Source organism: Rhinoderma darwinii, chromosome 2 (assembly GCF_050947455.1).
Source record: "Rhinoderma darwinii isolate aRhiDar2 chromosome 2, aRhiDar2.hap1, whole genome shotgun sequence".
NCBI classification, from domain to species: Eukaryota; Metazoa; Chordata; class Amphibia; order Anura; family Rhinodermatidae; genus Rhinoderma; species Rhinoderma darwinii.
In genome coordinates this window covers 105,288,560-105,300,809 of record NC_134688.1, presented here as the reverse complement: position 1 = coordinate 105,300,809, position 12,250 = coordinate 105,288,560, and the positions used below count along the sequence as shown (strand labels likewise).

The 12,250-nt window shown below is 39.4% G+C and overlaps 1 protein-coding gene across 2 annotated transcripts in view; it reads left to right on the top strand.

Moving 5' to 3' along the window:
* Positions 1 to 11,507, top strand: part of LRP1 (LDL receptor related protein 1) — a 291,539-nt gene extending 280,032 nt beyond the window's left edge. For both annotated transcript variants that reach the window (XM_075852009.1, XM_075852008.1), the window contains exons 80-89: positions 1,650 to 1,826; positions 2,673 to 2,813; positions 2,903 to 3,076; positions 3,610 to 3,774; positions 5,745 to 5,913; positions 5,997 to 6,101; positions 6,474 to 6,538; positions 6,992 to 7,085; positions 7,212 to 7,356; positions 8,503 to 11,507. In XM_075852009.1, coding sequence (XP_075708124.1) covers positions 1,650 to 1,826; positions 2,673 to 2,813; positions 2,903 to 3,076; positions 3,610 to 3,774; positions 5,745 to 5,913; positions 5,997 to 6,101; positions 6,474 to 6,538; positions 6,992 to 7,085; positions 7,212 to 7,356; positions 8,503 to 8,643 — 1,376 coding nt within the window. In that variant the 3' untranslated portion in view covers positions 8,644 to 11,507. The remainder of the gene's footprint in view (positions 1 to 1,649; positions 1,827 to 2,672; positions 2,814 to 2,902; positions 3,077 to 3,609; positions 3,775 to 5,744; positions 5,914 to 5,996; positions 6,102 to 6,473; positions 6,539 to 6,991; positions 7,086 to 7,211; positions 7,357 to 8,502) is intronic.
* Positions 11,508 to 12,250: the final 743 nt, after the last annotated feature.

Below are 12,250 nucleotides of genomic sequence, written 5' to 3'. Positions count from 1 at the left end.
AAATAGGTGCTGTGAAAAAACTGTGCCGTCAAAATGATAACAAAAACCATAAATGAATTACTTGAGGGGTGTAGTTTCCAAAATGGGGTCACTTTTGGTGGGTTTCCATTGCTTTGATACCTCTGGGGCTCTGCAAATGCGACATGGCACCCGAAAACCAATCCAGCAAAATCTGGACTCCAACAAACACATAGCGCTCCTTTCCTTCTGAGCCCTCCCATGGGCCCAAACGGCAGTTTATCACCACAAATGGGGTATTACCGCACTAAGGACAAATTGGGCAACAAAATGGGGTAGTTGTTCCTTGTGAAAATAAGAAATTTTGATAAAAAATGACATCTTATTGGAAAAAATATCATTTTTTTCATTTCACAGCCCAATTCAAATAGGTGCTGTGAAAAAACTGTGCGGTCAAAATGATAACAAAAACCATAAATGAATTCCTTGAGGGGTGTAATTTCCAAAATGGGGTCACTTCTGGTGGGTTTCCATTGTTTTGATACCTCAACACCTCTTCAAACCTGGCATGCTGCCTAAAATATATTCTAATAAAAAAGAGGCCTCAAAATGCACTAGGTGCTTCTTTGCTTCTAGGGCTTGTGTTTTAGTGCACGACATTTCTAAAAACTGCAGAATTTGGACAATACATATTTAGTAGTATTTCTCTGGTAAAACCTTCTCTGTTACAGAAAAAAATGTAATAAAATTGAAATTCAGCAGAAAAAATGAAATTTGCAAATTTCATTTCCACTTTGCTTTAATTCCTGTGAAATGCCTGAAGGGTTAAAAAACTTTCTATATGCTGTTTTGAATACTTTGAGGGGTCTAGTTTTTAAAATGGGGTGTTTTATGGGGGTTTCTAATACATAGGCCCCTCAAATCCACTTCAGAACTGAACTGGTACCTTCAAAAAAAGGCTTTTGAAATTTTCTTAAGAATATGAGAAATTGCTGTTTATGTTCTGAGCCTTGTAACGTCCAAGAAAAATAAAATAATGTTCAAAAAACGATGCCAATCTAAAGTAGACATATGGGAAATGTGAACTAGTAACTATTTTGGATGGTATAACTGTCTGTTTTTCAAGCAGATGCATTTAAATTCTGAAAAATGCTATTTTTTGTACATTTTCTCTAAATTTTGCAATTTTTCACAAATAAAGACTGAATATATCGACCAAATTTTACCACGAACATGAAGCCCAATGTGTCACGAGAAAACAGTCTCAGAATCGCTTGGATAGGTTTAAGCATTCCGACGTTATTACCACATAAAGTGAAATATGTCAGATTTGAAAAATGGGCTCTGAGCCTTAAGGCCAAAACTAGGCTGCGTCCTTAAGGGGTTAAGTGTATATATCAATAAAGACCTAACAAATAGGCATACTATGAAACTGACAGAGCGGACACCCAGCAGTTGGACACATTTCACCATACGAGTTTGTCTGGGGGCTACACAATATTCATTCCATGGAGGGTCCAGAGCAGATCTGCCTTTGCACATACTTGAGCATAGGGCCACTGCCACAACAATTAAGTTTATTAGGAACACTTCTATATAACAGTAACATATTATGCCAGATCGTTTAGTCTTGTCACTGACATAATGTTCTTCATTTCAAGTGATTTATTTATTTTTTGTTCTCTCTGCAGGCCTCACTCATCCGTTCAGCATTGATATATTTGAGGATTACATCTACGGAGTTACATATATTAACAATCTTATTTTTAAAGTGCACAAGTATGGACATGGCCCTGTGACCAATCTTACTTGGGGAATTAACCACGTCACTGATGTTGTTCTCCATCACCAGTATAAGCAGCCTGAAGGTAAGAATGGAAATCTAGAAGTTCTAGTAGAGCTGGAATATCGAAAACAAGCAGATGGGTAGCTGAGAGCAGGTCACAGAAAAATCGGCTTTACTTTGGAATACTCCTTTTTTTTTTTTTTTTGGAAGGGTCTGCTGAAAAGATGCTGATCACAGGGTGCTCCGCTGCTGGGACCCCAAGTAATTTGCTGTAATCTGAGGGGAAACCTGACAGCAAGTGTTTATTTTCCATGCAGCATCAACAAAGGTGGAAATGAAGCATTACATGGTGCCCATTGAAATCAGTGGGTTGTCGGTGTAATGCACCGTGTCCTCCGAAGGGAGAGAGAATTCTCGTAGCTTAAAGGCGTTCTCCGGGAATTTTATATTGATGGCCCATACTTAGGATAAGCCATCAATATCCGATCGGTGGAGTCCGTCCCCCGTCAATCCTACGATCAGCTGTCTAAAGGGTCTGTGACCGACTGATCGCCCTAGTAAACAACCGTTTTTCGCAGGGTGTCCACCAGAGCAGCATAACAACTTTCCGCTCTGTAAGGGAGGGCAATCATGAGACAACCCCTTCAAGCTAGCCATAGACAAACAGCAGAATACTGAAGGTTACACTAACAATCTAATGTTTATGGAGCCTACTCAATGTTTCCCTAACATTTGCCGTGGTGGAAAGAAGGATCTGATCGAATAGATCTTAACCTGTCCAATCCTTTGTTCCCCTGAGAGAAGTGCAGTCACAAGTGTTTGGCAGCCGCTTATACTTTTCTGAGGATGTTGCACGTAATTTACTGTGAAATTAAGCTTATGTTAGAGCTAGGTAGTAAGGATTAGTCACTGTCTGTTGTGCCTTTAGTGACAAATCCATGTGACCGGAAGAAGTGTGAATGGCTGTGTCTGCTAAGTCCTAGTGGACCAGTCTGTACATGTCCAAATGGAAGAAGACTGGACAACGGAACGTGTGTGCTTATTCCATCACCTACTCAGTCTCCTGATGGTAAGTGGGGAGATAAGTGACTAACCGCTTACATGGTACAGTTTTCAGCTTTGCGTTTTAGTTTTGTAATATTTCATCTTTTTATCTAGAATCCATTCCAGATACTTGCAATGTAGAGTGCCTGAATGGAGGGCAGTGCTTCTTGAATGCCAGAAAACAAGCAAAGTGCCGCTGTTTACCAAGTTATCATGGCGAAAGGTGTGAAATTGACCAGTGTAAAGATTACTGCAAGAACGGAGGAAACTGTGCCCCATCACATACAGGTAAACTAAGAAGAGCTACACATGTTACCTAGAGCAAATCCTATATAATACAGTAGAAGTAGAGGAGGGCTTTTTTTTTGCTTAATTTTCTATTAAGGTTTTCCGAGGCTGTAATATTGATGGCCTATCCGTAGGATAGGCCATCAACATTTGATCGATGGGGTCTGGTTACCAGCACCCCTGTCCATCAGCAGTACCAGGCACAGCCGAAACCTTATGTACAGTGCTTTGCACGGGTAAATAATGAAGGGGACACAGCGCTTGCTGTAGCCCCGTGGCCTCTTCATTCAACTGATTTACTTTTTCTTGTATTTCACCTCCACTCTGAATCCTAACCTTCCATTAAGAACTGTAAGCGATCCACATAAAAGGGAACATTGCTATTTAACTTAGGGTGCGGAGAAACTTTTTTATCTATACAGATTGTTACAGCATCTAATCAAATTATATTCCACTTACTTGACTGTATAATCCTAAAACCGTCTTTAGGTTTACCAAAGCTAACTTCTGTTCTTGCCATCTATCCTTCCTAGGTTTACCAACCTGCCGCTGCTCTACTGGGTTTACTGGTCCCACGTGCCAAGAGCAAGTATGCACTGCAGACTACTGTCAAAACAACGCCACCTGTTCTGTCAACTTGGGAAACCAACCAAACTGCCGCTGTCTTCCTGACTTCATTGGAGACAAATGTCAATATGGTAAGTAGCTACATAGTGTAATTGGGGGGAATTTATAAACTATTCTATGCCAGTTTTCTGGTATAGAAAAGTTGTAAAAAATGTAAACTTTTGGGTAGTTTCTGACGCTCTCTAAACCTTTTCTAAAATGTGGGTAAAGTTTAGCAGAAGAGGCAGTGCCGCCCGACGCAATTACTATAATTTACGCCATGAACTCCTGGAAGGTGTAGATTTCGCTCAATGGCACATGGAAAGTCAAAGTTGCGAAAAATTTATTAAGAGGCATATACTTCTTAAGATATTTGTCGCATCCTTTTCCAGCTTGTTTGCTATTATTCCCCCCAATGTGCCCACAGGGTTTATGCCAGCATTAAAATCCAATAGCATTAATTAAAGGGGTTGTCCACTACCGGACAAATGATGACCTATGCACCGGATAGGTCATCAGTATATCATCGGTGCGGGTCCGATACCTGGACCCTACACCGATCAGCTGCTCCTGTGGCCTGTGGGCATTGGATGTTGTTACACATTATGCGATGTACAGAGCAGTTGGCTCTGTACATTGCATAGCGGCCGTGCTGCAGAATTTCAGCTCTGCTTCTATTCACTTGAATAGGAGCAGAGCTGCAGTACAGCAGCTCAGCCGTTATTCAATGGCTGGAGCCAACTGCTTCCGGCATGTACGTCTGGTGCCCAGTGGCAGCTTAACGGTGCGGAGTCAGAGTGTCGGACCTGCACCAATGATATACTGATGACCGGTAGTGGACAACCCCTTTAAGTTCAATGCGTCCAGCATCACATCCAGGTGACATTGCATCTGGTTTTTCCGGCTCAGGTTTGAGTCCGATGCAGTATTGCATTTCGAAACCTTAAGAGATGTAACAATAAACACTATTTTAAAATTAAAGGAAATAAGGCTTTTTTTTATAGCACGTGAGGAATTTTTATAGCCCACAAGAAATTTAAATAAATGTTACTACATATTTCACATTTTTATATCTGGCAGAATAGAAGATAGTACTTTCTTCATTGCTCATCAGAGCCTTGTATTACAGTGGGGGACATTTACTAAGCAAGATGTACCCAAAAAACTGGCGTGACACTTTTTATGTCTCACTAGACAGGGGGCGTGGCTAAGAGGACCATAAGATTCCCAAATTTAGTCGTGGCATGAACCATTTTTTGTCACAAAATCGGTGGTGTAATAGAAAAGTGTCTAGCAAGAAGCGCCAAATTTATCATACAGTAGTGTGCGCCACTGTGATAAGTTTGGCGCAGTTACTGCCTGGATGGTTTCGTTGAATTCAATCTAACTTTATAATATGAATACATTTCTCACGTTTCCAAGAAAAAAATTTTTTAGGAAAAGAGCTGATCAGCTCAGTTTGCTATGGATTTATAAATGATTCAGGCTTATTCAGTGAATACAGAAGCCGGTGAACTCTGAACGGATATGAAGTGATGACATTTATAAGTGTTTGGTACAAAGTGACCCCATTAGACTCACTAGGATCAGGATGGCCACGGTCAAGCCTGGGAGCCTCGTGCAGTTCCAGGCGTCATTGAGACAGCTGTCCTGCTCAAATATAATTCCTGTTATTCGAGTAGACTGCAGTGAAGAACCACAGAGGAGATAAATGTGTTGTATTATAGAGTCCTACGTTACTGGATGAGTCTATAGCATGGAATATGTATAGGGTGTAATCATAAATGGCAGCTATCCATTATTGTGGCTCGGTATAAGCAGTTAGACAAATACACCTGCTATAGGATCTTAAAATTGGTTGGGGGATACTTGTATTCATCTCGCAGCCTCATGTGCTGGACGTGACTTGGTAATTGTTTTAGGATCGGGGAGTGTCTGAACCGCTTTGAACATTGCAAATAATACACATTTACCTGTCAAATGATTTGAGTGTAATTCTGAAATCATTTAGTTTACTTGGTCAATGCTCCAGAATCTAACATGAGACCTTTCTCTTCTGAAGGAAAATGTTCTGGGTTCTGTGACAATAATGGAATCTGCCAACTCAGTGCAAATAAAACCAAGCTGTGCCGCTGTACCCCTCTGTTTGAAGGCAGTCGCTGTGAGAAAAACAGATGTGCCAGATGCAAAGATGGCAAATGTAGCTTGAGCAGTGGCGATGTTCTCTGCACGTAAGTCTGGAATATTGGCGACAGGAGTCTTTTCAGTTAAAGCAGATATGTGATCTAATCCTTGTTTTGTTTTTTCTTTAAAGGTGCAAGGATGGACGCATTGCAAAGTCTTGTTTGACATGTGAAAATTATTGTAAGAATGGAGGAACATGCACAATCAACCGGATGACAGAGATGCCAGAATGCCAGTAAGAAATGCCCGATTTTGGGGCAAAGGGGCATCAGGATTAATATAACATAAATGTCATATTAATGTGAACCTTCAGATCTCGTTACGCTAAAATCTAGTCGCCTTCTTTGAAAACACAACTGGTTTTTAGTAATGAGGGTTGTGTAATTGGATCAGGAAGTTCTTCTTACTTTATTTGCTTAGAAGAGATGCATTGACTATGAATGATGGGTTCTTCAATGAGACCCCCTATAATCCTGACAATTTATCTTCTTTATTATGGAAATCTCTTGTATATGCTATATTTCCTCCCAAAGCTGAAAAGACAACTTCAGTAACCACTCAAAGGATTTACTGCTGTTTTAATCTGTCTTTAACTGTTCTTCTCTAGATGCACATCAGAGATGACTGGCTCAACATGTGAAATGTTTATAGGACAAACACAAACAACCTCTCGTAAGTATATACTGTTTGCATTCAATGACTTTTTACATTGCACATAGTCTGAGGATTTAAAGATGCCATTCTATTAAATACGTGTTCCCGGCACTTGGCATTGTCATTGCAAGGTCATCAGTTGAAACATGGTAACTTTGCATTGTGGTTGCCATGGATATGTCCATGGACACGTATAGATCTATATTCTAGTTCTGATTTATTTTATTTATTTATTTTTACAAGAAAAAAACCTATATAACTGAGCCAAAAGCCAAAGGGGCACAAAGGCCCCTTCATTCTAGCAATTGGTGAGGGTCTCTACTCGCAGACCTCCATTGACTATAACTTCTGACTTCTCAAATTACCCAAAGTTGATAAAGTTGTTACTAGTTGAATTTATTGTAATATTTCTTTCAAAATATTTTCAGTAGATTGACAATTTATAAATGATCTGAATCTTATCTGCTGCAGAAACCGCCTCCATTATAATTCCAATCGTGTTGATACTGCTGCTGGTTATACTTGGAGTTGGAGTATTCTTGTGGTATAGGCATCGAATGAGTGGGTAAGAAAAACCAAGTGTTACGTAATCGGTTTTACTAATACGTTGCAATACGATAAGTCACATTCCATAAAGAGAGCAGCCATCTTGTGTAACTATGATAGTTTACGTTTATTGTGGTTTCCACAGGGCTAAAGGATTCCAGCATCAGCGAATGACCAATGGAGCCATGAATGTAGAAATTGGCAATCCCACCTACAAAATGTACGAAGGAGAGCCAGACGATGATGTTGGGGAGCTGCTGGATGCCGACTTCACTTTAGATCCAGATAAGGTAATAGATCAGCGTTACCAGAGACGTGGCTGATATTACTGCTCCTTTACCTATTCTCATTTTGTAGCCATTACTTATGGATATGCTTTAGGGTTAGTCCACATTCAGCAAATCTTTTCTATTACCTTGGATATAAAAAGTTTGTTTCTAGCACTCACCAAATCCTTTTTAGTGTTACTCCTTTTTTTTTTCTTCCTCACAGCTATATGAGCCAATGGGACCCTGGTACTTTGGTTAAGAGAATGGTCAAGTTCCTTGGCATTAAAGAGGTTGTGCAGTTTTAACAAATTCACGTTATTTGTTTTGCATAATTAAGTTATACAGTTTTCCAATATATTTTCTGTATTTAATGCTCACAGTTTTAAATATCTTCTTGTTATTTAGAAGAAACATTCATTGTTTACTTCCAGTGGATACAATTCTGTCCATGGTCATGTGATGGACACACAGGTGCTGGGATCATTACAGTATGTGTATCGGAGCTGTGTCTTCTTACCATCACATGACCCTTGTGTCCATCACATGACCCTTGTGTCCATCACATGACCCTTGTGTCCATCACATGACCCTTGTGTCCATCACATGACCCTTGTGTCCATCACATGACCCTTGTGTCCATCACATGACCCTTGTGTCCATCACATGACCCTTGTGTCCATCACATGACCCTTGTGTCCATCACATGACCCTTGTGTCCATCACATGACCCTTGTGTCCATCACATGACCCTTGTGTCCATCACATGACCCTTGTGTCCATCACATGACCCTGGTTAGAATTGTATCCATTGGAAGTAAACCATGAATGTTCCTACCGAATAACAAGCAGAAATCTTGAAAACCGTGAGAATTTAATACAGTAAATATATTGGAACATTGTATAACTTTTAATGATACAAAAAATAAAATTAATTTGCTGAAACTGAACAAAAACTTTAACGTATTCAATGACAAATTGAGAATAGTAGCAGAATCTGGCAATTTCACTTGGATCATCTATTGCCTACTAGTTTTATATCATTTGGTTTCAGAAATTCTACCGTGCAATTGTGAAAGACAAGTAACTGTTGTCACACCATAGTTCTTCTACTGTGAATTTTTTGCAATCCTAACTAGTCTTTTGTTTTATTTTTTTTCTGACTTATAGCCTACAAATTTCACTAACCCAGTCTATGCCACTTTGTACATGGGAGCTCACAATAGCAGAAATTCTCTAGCAAGCACGGATGAGAAGCGAGAGCTGCTGTCCCGTGGAGGAGAGGACGACTTCTCAGACCCTTTGGCATAGGGTGGAAATTTTAGTAAAAGGAGAAAAAAAATAGTTAAAAAAAAAAACTTTTAAAAATTATGGAGAAAACACACACACAACCTAACGGTGTATAAAGTGTATAAATGAAGGACTACTTTTATATTGATCTCAGTATTATAAATATATTTTTTCCTTGCCATTATTTTCTGGAACCTGTCTGAAATCCTTCACCTCCTCGCCCACATGTGCTCGGGACCTGCTGTAACAGGACTCTGCAATAAACACTAGTGGCTCGCAGATCTTGTCAAGCAGATAGGAGAGCTGAAGAGAGAGAAGCAATGAAAGGCAGCTCGTCTGGAGAAGAAGAGGAATCCTCCACACACGAGAGGGGGCGCTTTTATTATTTCAAGGGCTGGCCTTTTAATCAAGACTGTTACGTTATTTTTTCCACTTCATAAGTTGCCAGCAGGGTATGAAGTCACCGGAGTGAAGCGCGTCAAACGAGCTTTTCTGATTCTATTTCCACTACTTTTTACTTTACTTGCTTCATGTTTTAGCTACAGCATACAGTACATAATACTTTTAAATTGTTTTTATTTTTTTAATGTTTCGATAAAGAGAGTGTGATGGTATTTTTCTTTCGGTTCAGCCCTTTGGAAGTGGGGTGAGCAACACATACTTTTGTGAGACTAACAATTCTTTGTAATTTGAGGTCGAGCCCCATCACTGCCGTAGCAACTTGCCGCTGAACAGGTAGAAGTGCGTTGCTTATTATTGGACTGTATTTCTTGGCATCTTATGTGAACACATGAAAGGCTACCCACGGTTGTCAGGGTCCACCTTCCAAGACACGCAAAGAGCTGATTCTATAGATTATATAGTGCCTGGTTACTGGAAAGCCGAAAGAACAACCCAAGCTGGAGAGAAGATTCCCCCACCAATGAATGTGCTCCAGAAAAAGCGGTTTTGCTTTCAGTAATTACCTTCATAGGGCTTTTTGTTGTGTTTTTCTTGCTTTTGCTGCATTTTTGGAACTGTCTAGACGTAAAAAAGTTTTGGTTTCCCTTAAATTCCTTAAGTATGATATATGGATGCCTAGGAGATAGAATAATTGCAATCAATGTAACAATGTTTTTGATATTTGGCTAAAAGTGAACTCTCTGTTTAAAGAGCAGTGTTGCTAAATGTGACAAGTTTTTATTTTCCATAACCCAAAATGTTCTTTTCCTTTAAAATTATTTTTTTTTTAATTTCACGTTCACTAGTTTCTCACTCTAATCCCAACTAGTCTTTTTTTTTTTTTTTTATAGTAGGATAAGACTTTGGTTCTACATTCACCATGTTCACATAATACACTATAAGAGATGAGCTCACAAGCTCGACCTAGGTAGGTGGGCCTTAACACGATCTCTTAAGTTTAATGTTATTTTTTTTGTTTTTTCTTGTGGCACTGCACTTTTAAATTGGACCTATGACGCACGTGCAGGGGCAATGGCTATTTTTTGGGCTGTTCCGATGTTGAGCCTATCAGTGTAATAGAAACCAGTATCATTACAGAGCGTGATGTAGCTAGATTTTAGTTAACTGTTGAGTGCCTTTTACATGAGTATTAGCGCAGCCCACAAAATGGCCACCTCCGCTGTGTGCATGCCTCCGCTTCACTTTGAGCTTATATATGTTTGTAAAGCGGTTGATCACTAACCCTGGTGGCCTTGCATCACAATGTTGGGTGTTTTTGTTTTGTTTTTGTTTTTAAGTTGGCGTTATCTGTTTACATTTGTTTTCTTCTCTTTTCTGCTCATATACAATTTATTGTGCTTTTCAATGCTCAGAAATATTTTTTGACCTAAATGTAAAAGGCCTTGGAAGGAATTGTCAGGTCAAGATAGCTGTGTGAATGAGTGACAAAGTCACTGTGACTCAAGAACTGCCTTGTAACTGTCACTCTTGCAATAGATGACACTCTTATAAAAAAATGTTCATCTCTAGAATATGATTATCGGGTCATTTTGCACATATTAAGTAGCAGAATTGAGCTATGAGCATCTCAGATTCCTAGTGTATGGTCTTCATCATAAACTATTTGAACCTCTGCAGTTGGTATCTAATTGTGACCATTAGTATCATCTGGGTTACCATCAACCGGTATGACCAGGTTTCCTCTGAAATGAGACCTGCAGAAGCCTGGCAGTGATATTCCTTAAATATTAATATACTTTTAGGAGTGTAGGAAAATTAGATAATACATTAAACATTAATGTAATATCTGCAGTGTAAGGGGATCACACGAGAAAACCATGAAATCTGTGTCTGCACCTTTAAGCCCCATGAAGACCAGTCACGTGACGGCGGTTTTGTTTCATCTAATATTAGGCGAACCAGCCATTGATGTAGACCACCATTTTTATTTTCCGTTTTTTTTTTTTTAAAGAAAATATTGTTGCACTATATAGCCTTACTATGTAAAAGTTATTCTTATGTCGTCTCATTTCATCTCCTCACTCTTTAACACTAACGCTTACCCCAGGAAAGATAGGCTGAACCACATTCCCGAAAATCGCTCAAATGTCAGCACACCCTTCAAGAATTCTTCTCCACATTGTTTGATGTACTATTTCTCGAATATGTTTCCTTTTGGAATTCCAGCACATTAACCGTTAATCGCCCCCTTCTCACTCTTTCGCTCTTTGGTTTTATTTTCTCAGACATGCTAAATGGTACATTATGTTAACATGCAGTATTTTTATTTGGTAAATCTGAAAAGCACTCATTTCAAGATGTTTTATCGGGCTGAATTGAGGGAGGCAGGGTTACAAAAAGAGTTTTAATAATTTTTGCTGGATTACTTTACAACTTAAATAACACAGAATATTGTTATAAATAAAATTGAAAATTATACTTAATTTTGTGTTTTCGTCTTACTGCAGTGTATGTGGGTCCGGGGCTGAGAGATTCTTGATTATTAAGTGGGCAAATCTCGATCACCTGGTTACAAAATAAGTGCCGGCCAAACCTATTATATTTACTTAGATTTACCTGCCCTGATTTCAGGTCCACACATTACATGTATATAAGGTTGTGGATACAATGTGTATGTGCTGTGTAAGAGTTTTTACAACCACCAGATGGCACCCCAACCCAACTTTAGGCGTATACCATAACCCATTTATGAACGTTCACGATCGATTCCTCGCCCACATTATTATAATAGTGTTCTTCTATTAGCCCACATGCCACCTCTAACTTGCTTTTTAGAAGAGAATATTCCAGCTTCTGTCCGCAATCTTGATATAGAGAAAACTGCAGGCAGTTCGATAACTGCATATTCCAGGCATCACAAAGGTAGATATCAACTATTAGAAGCTATAGTCAGCTGCTAATGTAGGTCTGAAGGTGCCCATACACATTAGACAAAACTCGGCCCAACCCGACAGTTTCAGCTGACGATCTTGTGTATGGGAACTATCTGACTCTCCCCTGAAATCTACTTGGATTTCAACATGCCCGATCCTTTGTTCCCACAGAAGATTAAACCGCTTATTCCCCTCTCCCCATTGAAAGAAAACTAATGTTGGTGGATCAATTTAGGGTCAATGACACGATGCGTATTACGTGCGGTTTTGCTGCACATGTTCGCGTACAGCAA